Source organism: Panthera tigris, chromosome D2 (genome assembly GCF_018350195.1).
Source record: "Panthera tigris isolate Pti1 chromosome D2, P.tigris_Pti1_mat1.1, whole genome shotgun sequence".
Classification (NCBI taxonomy): Eukaryota; Metazoa; Chordata; class Mammalia; order Carnivora; family Felidae; genus Panthera; species Panthera tigris.
The window spans coordinates 3,352,776-3,370,106 of NC_056670.1; the positions used below are offsets into that span (position 1 = coordinate 3,352,776).

General features: G+C 39.2%; 1 protein-coding gene across 1 annotated transcript in view; it reads left to right on the top strand.

Annotated features, from left to right (window-relative positions):
- PCDH15 (protocadherin related 15) overlaps positions 1–17,331 on the top strand; it is an 833,394-nt gene that overhangs the window by 489,034 nt on the left and 327,029 nt on the right. The window contains 3 exon segments of the mRNA XM_042960326.1: positions 141–347; positions 9,688–9,822; positions 11,646–11,795. Of these exon segments, the coding sequence (XP_042816260.1) occupies positions 141–347; positions 9,688–9,822; positions 11,646–11,795 (492 nt within the window).

Below are 17,331 nucleotides of genomic sequence, written 5' to 3' on the forward strand. Positions count from 1 at the left end.
GTCCCTTGACTTGAAAGCATTTCTTCTTTCTGTAATGACTCCAGATCAAAAAAGAACCCTCCTATATGATGTGAAAAGCAACATGCCAAAAGCATCCAATAACATAGAATTTTTTAACTTCTCAAAAAATTACTTTCTAGGCTGAACAAGACAATGGCCACCCTCTGCCAGCCTTTGCCAGTCTACATATTGAAATACTGGATGAAAACAACCAGAGTCCCTACTTCACTATGCCCAGTTATCAAGGCTACATTCTGGAATCTGCCCCAGTGGGAGCCACTATCTCCGACAGTCTGAATTTGACCACCCCTCTTAGAATTGTGGCTCTGGACAAGGACATAGAGGATGTAAGTTCAACCTTCATTTTGCTCTTGTTTTCTTAACACATCTCTTATTGTCTTTATGTCAACAGGAAATTTTACGAGGACATAGTTACATGAGCCATAGAATAGAGAACCAAGTCTGTATAAATAAGAGTCTCAGAAACGAGGATCTTAGTGTTGTAATCTAATTTCACATCAAGAATACTGTGAAAAAGAGTATGTTTGAATTCAGTGACTGTTTTTTTGTTTGTTTGTTTGTTTGTTTGTTTGTTTTTCAGTTTACAGATCCTGGGTATAAGGATGAAAAGGAATGTTTCATTTATAGTTTGCTAAACCACAGGACAATCTTTTTTTTTTTTTTTAATTAATATGGGTTGAAAACTGTTTCTATAATTGCTGATAGGGGAACATAATCGCATTACAGAATAAATATTAGAAAAAAAAAAACAAAAACATGAAGGCAGCCCTGTGGTATGGTTTAAGGAACTTTTCCGATGCTATGTTATTAGGCAAAAACACATTTGGAGGCAGCTGACCGGCTCACACTGCCACCGGTGGCCGTGTTGATGTCAAGGCTCCATCCGCCATGCATGCCAGTGCCCTGTGGTGGACATGCCACTGGCCACACGGGTGGTTGGCCGTCCAGGCTGGGCGGGTCAGAGTTCTTGACCTCTGTACCCCCACTTGTACTGAGAAGTGGGCAGCCAATCTATACCAGGCCAGTCAGAGCTTTTCCAGGAAAGGAAAATCAAGGAACCAGGGCGGGGAGTCTTTGGCATCACGTATTAAAGAAATGGAAACGGATCTGAAGCCACAGTGGCCGCGTTAGCTGACATCATGGAGGAAGCCTGTCACCACAGAGAGGAAATGAGTCCTGACAAAGTCACACACAAGGGAGTGGTGTTGGGTCCTGTTGTCTTGGGTTAGAAGATGCCCAGGCCTGTACTGATCTCTGATTTTTCTTCCTTTCGTTCTGTGGTTCTGTGACCTGCCACAGTATTTCCCCATGCATCTTTTTTATTTTTTTGAAAACATACTTTCAGTTTGAATTCTGCCCCTTCCAAAGGGAGAAAGACCTGACTCAGCCATTTCTCCCTCTTCAACAGAGCTGTTCATAAATGTCCTGCAGCCACGCTGTCCCCGATGGCAGCCACCAGCCACACGTGCCTGTGGAGCCCTGGAAACAGGACTACACTGACAACTTAATTTAATGTTTTGTTTAATTTAACTAACTTAAACCTAAGTAGTCACCTGCCACTACTTGGGCAGCACAGCCGTAGAGTGTTCCCCAAAATCTCATTACAAGGAAGCTTCATCATCCGTCTAGTAAATGAAGAGGGAACTTTCAGATTTTTTGTCCCCTCTTTCTGGAAAAAGTTTCTAACACTTCGCAGAGGCTGTGACAACTCTGTGTGCACTCCGCTTCTTTCCAGATGCCTTTCTACCTCCTGATACTTTCTCTCTCCCCTCATCCCAACCTTCCTGTGCTGCTTAGTCTCTCCTCTTTGGTCTCATCACGTTTTAACAATAACTGTCAGGGAGTTCTTAGTACCGGCCAGACAATCTAGTAAATACTTTATCTTGCGTTAATTCCCTTAAATCTCACAGCAAACATAAAAGATGCAATATCCCATATTGCAGAAGGGGAAGTTGAAGCTATTTTAAATTGATTTCTATGATCACAGACTTAGTAAATGGTGGAGTTGGTCCTTGAGCCAAGGTCTATGGGAAGCAAAGTCCTTGATTTTAAGCACCAAACTAGAAAGCCCATGTCTACTTGATAAAGCATGACTATAGTCTGACAATCATGACAGCTGATAAATGCTACAGACATTCTTCCAGAAAAGTGCATATGCAAACACCATTTCCCATCCCGATGTAGGGGGTTAGGGATCCCCTGAATGTCTTCATCTAGTGAGTCCTCACTAGAAAATTCAGAGTTACCTTAATAAGTTTTATATAGGCTAAGCTACTATATTTTGTAGGCCTGGTGATGTCCCATAGATTTTGGAATGGATTTTATTTCATTTTTAAATTGGAATGCGTAATCATATGTTAAGCAGAGACTAGTCATTTTGGAAAATTATAATAGTGTAAGTCATACCTTCATGAACACATCAGTTAGCAAAATCTGAATCCTGAAAGAAAATGCAGCTGAGAGTTTTTCCATAATTGCAAAATGTATGTGTTTGTATTTACTTGATGTATTTATATTATTGAATAGTTGCATGCTAAACTTGCTTGGGTACATTCTTACTTTCCTGGATTGCCATTTACTTTAACATTATAAATGTGAAAATGCATTCTAAGAGACTTTGTAAAGGATGATGAGACTTACAGGGTATTGGTGAGATGGAGGTGGGGGAGCTCCTAGGTGTAAAATGTCTGGGAAACACTACTTGACATTCTACTCATAGAGTTGACCATCCCACTTAGCCTATTAAATGCTCTGTGCATTTCCAGGGCTGGGGGAGGAGTTTGGGGCAGGAGGCTGTCGTTCTTAAGAGTTTGTTCTTTGGAGTTACCCCCCAGCCCCGGCTTGTGTGACCCTTGGTCCTACTCTGTGATAGTTGAATGACTCTGTGGGCCTCGTTTTCATGAGTCGCCTCTTTTCATTCAATCACCTGTGATGCAAACAGGTATGTGACAGGATGCCGTGGCCTGTCCTTCCCTTGGGGTTGGCAGGAAGGGCAGGGAGAGGACAGTTCCCTTAAATGCTGCCATGCACTTAGAGAAAGGCACCTTTAATATGTCTTGTAAAAACGTCAAGTAATTAAACAATGTGTATCTTGCCATTAGTTTTTTAGGCCCATCCTCTTTCCAAAATTAACTACAGTGAGTGCCATTGGGTACCTAGAAAGTGAGCAAGTATCTCTACTCTCCTAGTGATGAAGGTTTCTAAAATACTAAATATAGCTTCTATGTATCTGTAATGTAAACAAGCCCATAGAATGTCAACATAGTTTAATCCAGTTTCCTATACCATGTGAAATATTCTCTTAAAACCCACTCCTCAGGCACTGATATAACCCCTCATCATGCCCCTCAGTCTTGAAACCCAAGAGTCTTTGGTTTTTGTTTCCTCACTGCAGCTGAAAATCTTCATATTCTCCCTGTTTTATCCTCTGGATATTTCATGACTGTCTTTATGTCTCATTGGAATTACCTTCTGATGTCCTTGCCCTCCTATTTTTTCTTACTCGGGTGTCTCTTACCCAGCCACTAAGAGTGATCTAGTTAAGAGGTCAGATCAGTCTACATCACAGTTCTGCCTCACATGCTTTTGAGATCAGTTTTCCCGCAGAAGAGAATGGCTGGCTGTTATCTCATGCCTGAACATTCATACGGCCTCATTTCCTGAAACTTCCTCCTCACCTGTTACATTTAGCAATGGCTTGTAGTTTCCTGCGTAGCTTCTTGTCTCATTACCTTTTTTGTGACATTTTCCATGCTTTGAAATATTTTCTCTTTCATCACCCAAGCTGGTTTGGACAACTTCCACTCAGTGTTGAGAGTTCTGCGTGGGCATCCCTCACTCACATCATGTCCAGACTCCGCTTCCTCTCACCTGAGTGGGGTGTCTCTCTCATGCTATCCTTGCGACATTGTAGGCACCTTGCACTCTCTTTGAATATAAACTGAGAACAGGGCTTAGATCTCAGTCATTCTTGTATCTTCAGGATCTAACACAGTTCCCAGAACTTAGTAGTTTCTACTAATTGTTGAATGAACTTGTACATTCAGGCATGAGTAGAGGAATGAGGATATCTAACATATGATCAAAATTCTAGTGCTCTTGATTTAACTGTTTCACGATATGGCCCGTTCCAGGGTTGGACAACCACTTCCTAGAAAACTCTTCATCCTATTGAGTTGAAACGAGCCTTCTCATAATTCATCTTGTATTCCATATAACTTCCATTTTCCAGCACTGAGAATAAATCCATGAGATAGTCTGTAATAGGTTTCAAGATGGATTGATGTCCTTTGGAATCACCTCTTTCCCCCAACCCCCCCAGGCCAAGGACTCTTTATTTTAAAAGCAAAATATGTTCACTACTAGATGATTTAAAGATTTGTGTTAACAAAAAGAAACCTCAAGGCCCTTTCAAGGCAAGAATTTTACTGCCTGATAAATTCTCGCTGTTTTTGAGTGCCAGAATAATGCAATTACTCAGTGTATGGGCAAAGGATTTAAGAATAACGACAGAAACACATCACCGCCTTCAGGTGTTACCAAAAGAAATGGAGAAGAACGGTTAGGCATGGAAAGAGAAGTCATCACAGCAGGAGTTAGTTTCCTGAGTAGCTTCAAGAATAGGAGAACAGACTTGGATTGTCCAAAAATCAGCGTCTTCCTTCAGTTCAGTAGAAAGGAAGAGTTTTAAGAAATAGTAGTGGGGATCAGTGAGTGGAGTTATCAGCAGTGTAGATTTTGGGGTAGAAGGAATATTAACGGTCACAGTGAAACTAAAAAAAAAGAGTAAACAAAAATATTTGTGTCAGTGTTCCTTTTCTATTGATGTATAAATGTCCACATAAAGGTACATATGTCATATAGAGAGGTAATAGGAGTCACATTCCGGGTTTTTTTTCTTTTTTTTTTAAGTGCTCTTACATCATACTGTCAAAATAGCCCAGCAGGTAGATAGGGCAAGACACGCCCAAGGTATTTAAGACGATGTCTGAAACCACCATGTTTTCAGTAAGCAGAACTACTAAGAGATGATGATTGGATTCCGGTTATAAAAAGTAAGTAAATAATGGGGAATAGTAATCAACCAAGGGTACCCATTTGGCTCGTAGGAAGGCAGCAAGTCATTTAGAATTCCATGTGGGTTCACGTCCTGCATAAAGCGTTACTGTTTTCAGAATAAAGGTGTCCTTAAAACTTAATGCAATATGGTCTTAAAGGTCCACGGTCCTGGTATGCTTTATACATATCATTATGCTGTCGTATGTATGTTATGTCAGAATATTAAGAAAAAAATACACCTTGAAAAAAGTTATTAGTTTAAATGAGCTAGAAAACGTTGTTGCTGTTGTTTATTTGTTTTTTAATAGAGTATACTTATAAGCCATATGTATGTCTGTGGTCATTTATGCTTACATGTTTCTATTTAATGTTTAATTTGCATATAGGTTCCTCCAGGGGGAGTTCCTGTAGGTACTAGGCATTCATTTTGTGTTTGCTCTTTTGTGAATTGCTGTGGTTCATTTCCTAGTTCTCTTTCTTTTCCGTAAAACAAGTAGACACTTCCTTCAGTATCCGTTATAAAGACATCTACAACGACTTTATATATGTCTGTGTAGATGTTAATTTAATTTTATGTTCATATTATTGGTTATAGTAGAATGAATTGTATGGAATCCAAATTTCACGTGAACTTTAGCAAAGATTGTTCAATTTTTTAATGTTTTTCAGTTTATGACAAACATTAGTAATTCATCATCGTATTTCTGAAAGACTCTAAGCTTGGGATTGAACTCTTTTGAACAAGGTTGTCTGAAGACAACTACTGTTGACCAGTTCACATTGGCAGATGAGATTCATTTCTGTCATTTCCCCTTATGCTTCATAATTTACCTAAGTATGCATATGTATATATGTGCACATATACATACATTTTTGTGTTGTATGTGTATATATATATGAGGATGCATATAAACGTGTGTGTGTGTGTGTGTGTGTGTGTGTGAAAGAGAGAGATACAGTATTCTGGTTCTCATTGGAAACCCCAAATTGGCTTCAAATCCAGTTGATTGTTATATTTGAATGGATTTCTTCTATATGATAAGATTTTTTTTTATATGATAAGATTTTAAATTTTACATTCACATGTTGTTTACCTTTCATTTGTATATGTCCTTACTTTTGTCTTCAATTTTTCTGTGCTGTGAGTGAATATCAGAGTTTATTTTACCCTCCCGGAGAATAATACACAAACTAATGAAATGACACACTTATCGTGTATAGTTACTATATACTTCAGATAATATAATATTACCTTATGTCAGAGGGAAAATGAAAATTTATTAATCAGCCTTCTGTGTATATACTGATTTTAAAAAAACTAATGTGTATTTTAAACAAATTTTTAAACACAAGGGCTGCATTAGAAGTACTGACCCTGTAAGAATAAGAAGTCAGATGGAGTGCCTGGGTGGCTCAGTGCGTTAAGCATCCGACCTCAGCTCAGGTCATGATCTCACATTTCATGGGTTCAAGCCCCATGTCAGGCTCCGAGCTGTTAGCACAGAGCCTGTTTGGATTCTGTGTCCCCCTCTCTCTCTGTCCCTCCCCTCTCATGCTCTGTCTCTCTCAAAAATAAATGAACATTAAAAAAATAAATAAGAGCATTTTCTGTCCATTTTACACTCATCATATACCACACCCAAAACTAGTATTAGCCTTAAAAATAAGTCCTAGGTATTAAGCTTTGAGTAGTAATTGGCTACATATTTCCAAATCTGCCTTCTTCAATTCTTGGCCTCAAAGAAATATCCAGGTGTTCACCATTAGCATCTAAGTACCCTGTACATAGATTTTGAAAGTTACTATGGTAAGTATCCGTAAACTTCACAAGTTATAATTTAGCCAGAGATTAACTGAGCAGGAAAGATTGGCATGAGCTATAAGATGACATTGACAATGATAGCTTTATGTGTTATATTATCTTTTTCACAAAAAAAACCAATCCACAGGTCTGGAAAGTCGTATTTTAGTCTCTAGCTAGTTGCAACGGGACTTGAAGTGAAGACCAGCAAATTATCAAAAAGTCTTTAATGTTTCTCATTATCAAACGTAAGAGTCTGTTTCTGAAGTCCTGGCGGGTGTGTCATCTTGAAACAGGAAGCATTTGACATTGAGGGTCTCGTGGCTTTCATAAACCGGGAGAACGAACGGCGTGGTCAGTGGCACGACCGGGTGGTGCGGTGTCGCGTGTGTGTACCGTGGCACACGGCCCAGCGCTCACCGCAGTCCTGCACCATCACCACATCTGACATAACAAAGAAAATGCTCACAGCATGTGGTGAGTCTCTGAAGGAATTATACCCAACAAATTTACCAACAGAGACTCCAGGGGGAAGGAAGAAAGAAATTGGGAGAACATTAGTTATGAGGAAGGTAGAGAAGGACTGAGGGATCTGAACAAAGGGAAAGAAGCAAATATTTGCTCTATTAGGTCACAGGGCAGAGCTTGCTCAGCTCGAATTACTGGCCAAGTAGAGGTTTGAGTATAGGATGCTGCATTCCTCAACATCACTGTTGGGACACTTGGAGAACAGGAAAAAATACATGAATTTAACAGCCTAGTGATTTTACCCTGGTTGGTAATTGCTGTTAATTGAAACTGCCTTTTAACTTTCTCGATCACTTAAAAATAACCATCAAATTTTATTGAAATTGACTTTAAAGTACACACACAGTAAGAAGGAACCTCAAAATATGGCTTAAAATATGTTGAATTTATATGCATTTTATCATCTATTTTTTAAAATAATTTGACTTTTTATTAACTAATATGTTTGATTAATCAACCCCCCCCCACCACCACCTGCTAGCCATGCTGAGCATATGGGGTCATGATGCTGACACGGAAACTGAGGTTCCTGTTTGAAAGTATCCATGTAAAGCCTCTGACTTTTCACGGCTCTGAACAATTTTGATTATTTTATAATAAAGAGACCAATAGAAATTATTGTCTATCGTATTCATTTTTTTATTTTTCTAGGATCAATAAATGTAGCATACTGGACTTCTATCAAAATCTTCCATAGAAGACTTTCAGGAAGCTGCAATGACATAGCTAAGTGATATCTCAAATATCTAAGGAGATATCACAAATACAGAACTGTGTGAGGTTCAAATGAAACCATTCATTTCAAAGTTATTCAGAATATGTACATACAGAAGCTTTAACAAGATGTATAGATTTCAGCATCTGTGGGTTGCATCAGGACCACCTTTTAATATAGCAGTACAGATATCAACTTTCTCAATTTCACATAAAAATGTTTAAAATGTGAGTGCTAATTTTTTAAGTCAAATTTAACATGTCTTTAACAATTTTGAAGTCTATACTCTGCCCTCAGCCCCCGATTTCAGACGTAGAAAAGGAATCTATGATATTAAATTGCATTTCACACTACGCTATGCATACCATGTGTTGGGCTTTTTTTTGAATATAGTTGACACACAGAGCTACATTAGTTTCAGGTGCACAACACAGGGATTTGACTTCTGTCTGCATTATGTCATGCCCACCACACGAGTACCCGCCACCTGTCACCGCATGATGACACTGTTAAGGTACCACTGACTATATTCCCTGTGTGGTGGCGTTCATCCCCACGACTTATTCCTTCCATAACTGGATGCCTGTATCTCCCAATCTCCCTTTTCCGTCACTGCATAATTTTTAAAGTTGCCCAAATCTATAAAAATGCCTCGCCTCCCTGCGTATCTCTGTTGCTGTTGTTGTCATAGCCTTATCAGAAGCCGTCCGTCCCAAATACCCTCTTTCCTTTGATGCACTTGCCCTCGGACTCCACTATGCAGACACCAATGCACACCTCCCCACTCCGTGTCCTTGTTCTTTCTTGAAAATGCAGAGATGGATGTCTTCTCATTCAGGGACGTCAATAGACTGTGAAGGGTTTCCACTGCTTAGTGAATGTTCTCTGTTTTGAACTTTTGCAATCGCTTCTCTATGTACATATCATGTTTCTGGGCTCTTTTATCAGACACACGCACCCAACTCATACACCTTCAATCTGATTATCAGAAATTTTTAAATTAAAATGAACATTATGTTTCCCCTTGGAGAATCTTTACAGCATTAAAATAAGAAAGAACGAGCATGATATTTATAGGTAATGAATTATACATAACCAATCTTATTTCTATTTTACATTAAACATGAGAACAGAATAGAAATATGCATGTGGGTGCTTTGTTACCACAAATCAAGTAGTTGTACAAACCTACAGCTAAACTTTGGGGCTCCAATTTTCTTCTCTTGCATTTACTTCTTATTCCTTGAGCTCAGTGAAGTTCTGGAGAATATTGATATCATAAACCAATAAGAACATATTCAATTGGATTGTTATCTATCTTATTTATTTCTTTTTTTGCATTAATTATACTTACAGTTATTCCACTATGTTGTTTTCCACAAAGTGAGTCATTGTCTTTGCATAATTCAGCTCAGTGATGAGTAAATGTCTAGTAAACCCTATCTTTTCTTTGGAAATTCTTTTGACACTCATGGATGGTTTTGTAACAGATTTGTCAAATTAATTTACAGTTCATGAACTAATAGCTGCATTGTTTATTCAACTTTTGTTTGTTTTCTCAAAGACGAAAGACCCAGAGCTTCACCTTTTTCTCAACGATTACACCTCAGTCTTCACCGTCACACAGACCGGTATCACTCGCTACCTCACCCTACTTCAACCAGTGGACCGGGAAGAGCAGCAAACTTATACTTTTTCGGTAAAAAGATTTATTATTTATGTGTGTTCATGTACGTGTAACGGAAAGTGATGTCTGTTTAAAACTGGAGAGGTCCGTGGGGCGCCTGGGTGGCTCAGTCAGTTAAGCGTCCTACTTCAGCTCAGGTCACGATCTTGTGGTCCGTGAGTTCGAGCCCCGCGTCGGGCTCTGGGCTGATGGCTCAGAGCCTGGAGACTGTTTCAGGTTCTGTGTCTCCCTCTCTCTCTGCCCCTCCCCCGTTCATGCTCTGTCCCTCTCTGTCTCAAAAATAAATAAACGTTAAAACTGAAGAGGTCTGTGACTTAAGAGGGGAAAAATGCAGTATTTTCAAGTAACTGAGAATTGAGACTATCAGTAATAAAATTCTTTACATGTGTTTCTCTTTTTTCTGTTTATAAGTTTGTACAGCTATGTTATCATTATTTACCAAAAAAAAAGGAAAATAATTTTCAAGACGAAAACAGGAAAATGAGACTTTCATTCTTCACCATGCACTTATAATTGACTTAAATTGAGATAGTATAAACTAGAATCCACAAGTAAAGAATTATTTCCTAACCCTTACTTTATTTTAATTTATTTTATGGTTTTTGTTATTACATTTTATATTTTGACATAGGGTTAGGCCAGTGGTTCTCCACTGGGATGATCCCTGCACCCCCAAGCCCTGTCCCACCCCCATCCCCCCACCCCCCCCACCCCCCCCGCCGAGCCCTGGGAACATTTGGCAATGTCTGCAAGACAGTTTTGGTCATCACTACTGGATCTACTGGCATCAGGTAGGTAGACCCCAAGGATGCCGATATGCATCTTGTAACACACAGGACAGCCTTCCCTCTCTCCAACAGGGAATTATCTGATGGAGGGAGCCTAGTTCAGGTTAGTTAAGAAAAAAAAATGGTGAGGGGAGATTATTAAAGCTGTATATATATAATAGAATATACACATTCTGTATTCTATGTTCTATATATTCTATGTATTCTGTATTCTGTTACACAAACACATACATGATTTGTGGGGGTGAGAGGTGGATATAGATAAAAAGAAAATTGTATTATCCAAATTTATGAGCCATATTTTATTCAGATATAAGAGGAAAATGAGCCAATGGAAAGGATTTAGGACCTACAGAAGACTCCTTTCTGGAGACCCTTCTTTACACAGCAAAGCCACAGCTTCCAGAAACCCTCAGTGACATTGCGGACTTAGGCACAGAGTGGATTTCAGAAGTCATTCAGAACAAAAATGGTGGTGTGGCAGTGCGGACTTTGTTTGTCAGACCTTCCTAAAATGTTAACGATGTAATTAACATAGCACTATTAAGTAACATCAATAAGTCCTTTAAAATTGCCATTTTGTAAATTACCGGAAAAAGACATCGCATCCCTAGGGCGCCTACTTTCTTGAGTTATCAATATAAGCATGTTGGCTCTAAAAGCATCTATGGAATTATATATAAAATATGTAAAATGGAAGAATATTTTCCTATTAATTTTTAAAAATTAAATAGTAGTTAACGCCTAAGAACCAATGTTACTGGCCCACTCCAAGCTTCTCGATAACACTTTACATATCTGCTTATTTACATGTGCTTGGAATTGAATACATTAAAAATAAAACAGAATCCTTTGTAATTGCTTCTTAGTGCATTAAAGCACGTTGCTTATGTGCATTATTATGTTTGTTATTTCTATCAACAAAACATTTTGGCACCCTTTTAAAACTGAAATTATATATGAGAAATGCCTTAAATCATAGGACTGAATTCAGTACTGCTTATGTTTGCATGACTTATCTGTTACGTGTGTTTTTCATCCCCAAAGATAACAGCATTTGATGGTGTGCAAGAAAGCGAGCCAGTTATTGTCAATATCCGGGTGATGGATGCAAATGATAACACTCCAACCTTCCCTGAAATATCCTATGATGTCTATGTTTATACAGACATGAGCCCCGGGGACAGCGTCATACAGGTAACTACCCATATGGTACAAGGCACTATGCAAAATGGTTGTTTCCATGGGCATTGTATAATGTGACGCTTCAGAAATTGCTTAAGAAATGAAAACGAGGGGCGTCTGGGTGGCCTAGCTGGTTACCATCTGACTCTTGATCTCAGCTCAGGTCATGATCTCACAGTTTGTGAGTTCAAGCCATACATCAGGCTTTGTGCTGACAGTGCAGAGCCTGCTTGGGATTCTGTCTCTCCTTCTGTCTGACCCTAGCCTGCTTGTGTTCTTTCTCTCTCTTTCTCAAAATAAATAAACTTTAAAAAAAAAAAAAAAAGGAAATGAAAATGAACTTCAGGCTCATTATATGGCATAATCTAGCTTAAAAAGCTTGAGACTTATGTTTACTTGTCACATAAAAATGTATTTATATTGATTTTAAAGGAGAATTAACTAGTTATTAGATGTAAACGCAGCTATTTGGTCAGTTTATACTTGATTTTTAAGAGTTTAATACACTGAATACGCTTAATATAGTAGTATTTTTAATATGTTGATGTTTTCAAGTATTAGATGTATAGTTGAAAATTTCAAATTGTTTGGAACTTTTGTAAGTATGGGTTAATTTTCCCGTGGCGATAAAGGCAGAGGACTACGTTAATAAGTTGGTGGATGACATTGTCAGACGGTGGTTACCTGGACATAACGTGGAATCATCACAACAGAGAAAATTTGGATTTCATAGTAAATGCTATCTTTGAAAATACAGAAATCGGCAAAATCTTTCTCCTTGACTTGTCTTATTTTTATTATTAACTGCATACTTACTGCATTTAAATTAATTATAAGTTATCTCAAACTATGTTTTTTTTTTTTTTTGTATTCTGTGCATAAGTCATAAAGAAGTAATCATATTCTTCCTCGAGGGTTTTTAGGATAGTTGAGTCTAGTACTTTCCAAATTGGCTGTACTGCGGAATTATCTAGGGAGATGTTTAGAAACACAGACAACCAAGATGTCACTTTACCTTTCTGGGATCTGAGGTTCTATGAGCAATACTGAGGTTATTGATATTAAAATAATAAACCCGAGGGGTTCAGTGTCCAGACACATAAAGACCACTGATGTAGATTGTCCTCAATATCTGAGACTCAGATTCAATAATTTTAAGTTACTTTCAGGCCAGGAAGGCCATGATTCTTTATACGTTTTAGAACATTTGAATGACTCCAAATTGTTACTAAATGACATATTGTATGTTATATAAGTATGTCATAATGATATGTAATAACGTATATATAATGCATACTAAATATGCACCAGTATAGTATATAATTAATGCACATAACTCAATTTACTTGTCTACATGTCTTAGAATATAGCATATATAAATAGTTCAGAATAGTAGAGCATCAGCCTAAAGACCCTGACGGCCAAACCTAAGCCTTCACGTACGCCTCCCGATTCTGCCAGCTCCGCGTTTGCCTTCTTTTCCTTTGCACGTGCTTTGCTCCTGAACCACCAGCTGCACCTAACCGAAAGCACGTGGCTTCCTCTTTCTCACTTCCTCCAGTTAGCCGCTTCCCTTCCATGTACAGCTTGATGAGCCTTCTTGTCCTTCACATTATTTCCCTTCTGAGGACGCATGCCTTGGCGGTGTTCATCCTTCCTTGATGGTCCCTACTCTTGCACCCCACCTGGACACAGTGCTGTGCAGCCACGCTTCTGTGATCCACTGCTGTGACACAAAACACTCATCACACCTCGTCCCACATCATCACTCCTCATCGGTGTGAGACATTAGGGAAGAAACGGTTCACGTTCTTCTCAGTGCTTCTGCACACTGTTTTCTGTCAACCAAGAGTACTCTTCTTAACCCAGATTTTGCAAGGCTGGCTCACTTTCTTCGTACAGAACTCTGCCCAAAATGTCACCTCCTCAGAGAAAACTTCCCTCGAGGCTTAGTGCTCACCCCCTTCCAGCTCACACACTCTCTGTGACTCCCCTTCTCAAATGATCCTATTTTCTTCTCTCTTGCCCTCACCCCACGCTGAAGACCCCAAGAGGTCAGTGTCTTTTTTTTATCACCGTGCTGCCTCAACACGCAAGACCTTTCACCCATGCGGTACCTAGTCATCCAAAGGATGAATTGTTACCAAATTCACATGGCGCTGTTGTTAACATAGTCTAGAAATAATTCCGTGCTATCTCTCGTTTATTGATTGGATTAAGATATACTTTCTTGGGTGATAAAAGGGATGACATTATAGCATGGACAGTGGAAATTCACATGTACACACTTCCATGCGTGGATACCCCCTGCTGTATATGGCAGTGGAGAAAAGGCCACAGTACATTTTATTCCTATCTTGCTTATGGCATGTGTCATGGTGACGAAATCCACCCTTTCAACCGTTTGTCTTGAGGGCAGAACTCTCAAGACAATTAAAAATTAGTTTATAGCATCCACATCAATAGTGCCTCACATATCACAGGTGCTCAATAGAGTTGATGCTTAATATGTTTATTCCAGGATGACAGAAGGGAGACCTGTGGACAAGCAGAATGAATGGGAAGGTATAAACATATTGGCCTCTGTTTCTAGTTGATTGGTGGACCCCAAGAACTACATTTGTCTTTACCGAGGCACTTATATGGGCAGCAACATTACAGTGTATACAGATAAAGGAATGACACTCGTTGTCATGTTATTATTTAATTAGACCTGATTCTTATCTCTATAATAACATAATTGGAAGTAAAAGTAAGTTTATACATAAAAAATAAAAAAATTAAAAAAAAGCCAGCAGGGAGCTGGAAAGTGTAACTGAGAAAATGATAGCAATTATGTGGTGGAACTATATCTCAAAAAATGTCTGCCTTGGGGGATCAAAAGCTGATTTCTGGCATTTGCTGGCTGAAACAGTTAATTTCCCTTATGTATCTCTTTATAAAATAGATCTTTCTTTGCCTTTAAAGATTCATATTTTATATAACTTCCTGAACCATGCAGATTATGAAGATAGAGTGTCATTTGTGTTTATATGGCTCTATCTTTAAAAGTTACTTAAGCACCAAGAGATAAAGACTTATAATTAGTATTTTAAATGTTATTCCTGGCATGTGGTAAAAGAGTGGCATGGCTATAAAACATCCTTCAAGGGCCTGGAAATAGAAGGAAATCGATTTCCTATTGAGAGAAAAATGTGTAAACAAAGCAAAATGATTTAGAACTGGGACCTGTCCCTGCCTCATAAGAATGACAAAATAAATTCTGTGCTGCACCCACCCAGCCCTTGCCAGCCCTGTCTTTCCGCACTGACCCAGCACGATATCACCTCATTTACTTTTAGTTACTATTCTGGTGTCAGAAAGAATAAGAACATTAGAAGCAAAGATGACAGTGAATAGAGACTGTCCAGCAGAGAGCTCCTCGGATAACAGATTTTAAGTACATTTTATTTATTTTTATTTTTTTTGTTAACTTGTTTTATTTATTTATTTATTCAATTTACATCCAAATTAGTTAGCATATAGCGCAACAATCATTTCAGGAGTAGATTCCTTAGTGCCCCTTACCCATTTAGCTCATCCCCCCCCCCACAACCCCTCCCATAACCCTCAGTTTGTTGTCCATATTTATGAGTCTCTTCTGTTTTGTCCCCCTCCCTGTTTTTATATTATTTTTGTTTCCCTTCCCTTATGTTCATCTGTTTTGTCTCTTAAGGTCCTCATAGGAGTGAAGTCATATGATTTTTGTCTTTCTCTGACTGATTAATTTCACTTGGCATAATACCCGCTGTGGAAAATAGTATGAAGGTTCCTCAAAAAACTAAAACTGGAACTACCCTACGACCCAGCAATTGCACTACTAGGATACTACTGGGTATCCACGGGATACTATCGGGTGTGCTGTTTCGAAGGGACACATGCACCCCCATGTTTATAGCAGCGCTATATCAATAGCCTAAGTATGGAAAGAGCCCAAATGTCCATTGATGGATGAATGGATAAAGAAGATGGGGTATATATACACAATGGAGTATTAGTCGGCAATCAAAAAGAATAAAATCTTGCCATCTGCAACTACGTGGATGGAACTGGAGGGTGTTATGCTAAGTATATTTTAACCAGGACGTTCCGAATCTATTATTTTCAATGTGGCCCCGAGACTGCCTTGGCCTGAGGAAGTACATTCTCGATTATTCCAGCACCTTCTTGGTGGAAACATCCTTGACTGCGAGAAGCAGATAGGTTAGGCATAAAGGTGTGAGTAATCAGGTCCTTATAAATTGGTCCTCTGACTTTATATCTCTGATACCTGAGTATTGAAACAGGAACAGCGTGATTCTCATGTGTATGGGTCCTGAGCACCCCGCCCCTGCCCCGCCAGGGCAGTGCTGTCACAAAACACCATCTGTACCTTCCATACCTGGAAATGAGGTGCAATCAGAGTACTAGCATATCTCGTGTTGAGGGGGAAGTTGGGGGCATGAGTGAGAATGATTTTTGGCCTGAAAGAGCTTTTTGTAGGCCATCAGTGAAACTCTGCAGGTTTGACACCAACGAATATCATGCTGTGTTGTCTTAGGTCTCATTTCACACATTGCTGGTTTTCTCGAAAAACCAACTGCTGTGTATTGAAGATACAGATCTTGGTATGTAATTTTAATATTTTGAAGATGTAGATTTTCATATCAGTAGTTAAGTCTAGTCCATACTCTATGGATGCTGTTCTTAAAATTGTACAACTTTCATTGGTGTTCTTGATCCTTAATGAATATAGAGATATTCCTGAGCAGCCTTTAAAAATATCAGTCAGGGGGCACCTGGGTGGCTCAGTCGGTTGAGTGACCGACTTCGGCTCAGGTCATGATCTTGCAGTCTGTGAGTTCGAGCCCCACATTGGGCTCTGTGCTGACGGCTCAGAGCCTGGAGCCTGCCTCAGATTCTGTGTCTCCCTCTCCCTGCCCCTTCCCCGCTCATCCTCTGTCTCTCTCTGTCTCAAAAATGAATAAAAGTTAAAAAAAAATTTTTTTAAATATCAGGCAGTTAAGGGTCTGACTTCGGCTCAGGTCATGATCTTATGGTTTATGAAGTCAAGCCCCACATTTGCTGACAACTCAGAGCCTGGAACCTGCTTTGGGTTCTGTGCCTCCCTCTTTCTCTGCTCCTCCCCCACCCCTCTCTCAAGAAATAAACATTATTTTTTTTTTAATATTGATGCCTAGACTTCACCCTGAGGTATTTTTGTATATGTGATGTGCCAATCACAGTAGAGCCACTGTGAGAGATTTGATTTAACAAAACAAAGCAGCTCTAATATGCAGCCAGTTTTGAGAAAACCCATCTTGAGCCCTCCCAGTGTTTCACACGTGTGAAAATTGGAATCCCTAATGTATCAAGATAGAGTCTTATGTGGTGCTGAGTCCTTGGATCCTTACCCCCATCTTTCCATTTTTCTCATTCTTCAGTTCCCATTTTCTTCTGTCCTGCTTCTTACTCATCCCCCCCCCTTTTCCTCACCTTCACCCGTGCTCTACTAATAATTCCATTTCTC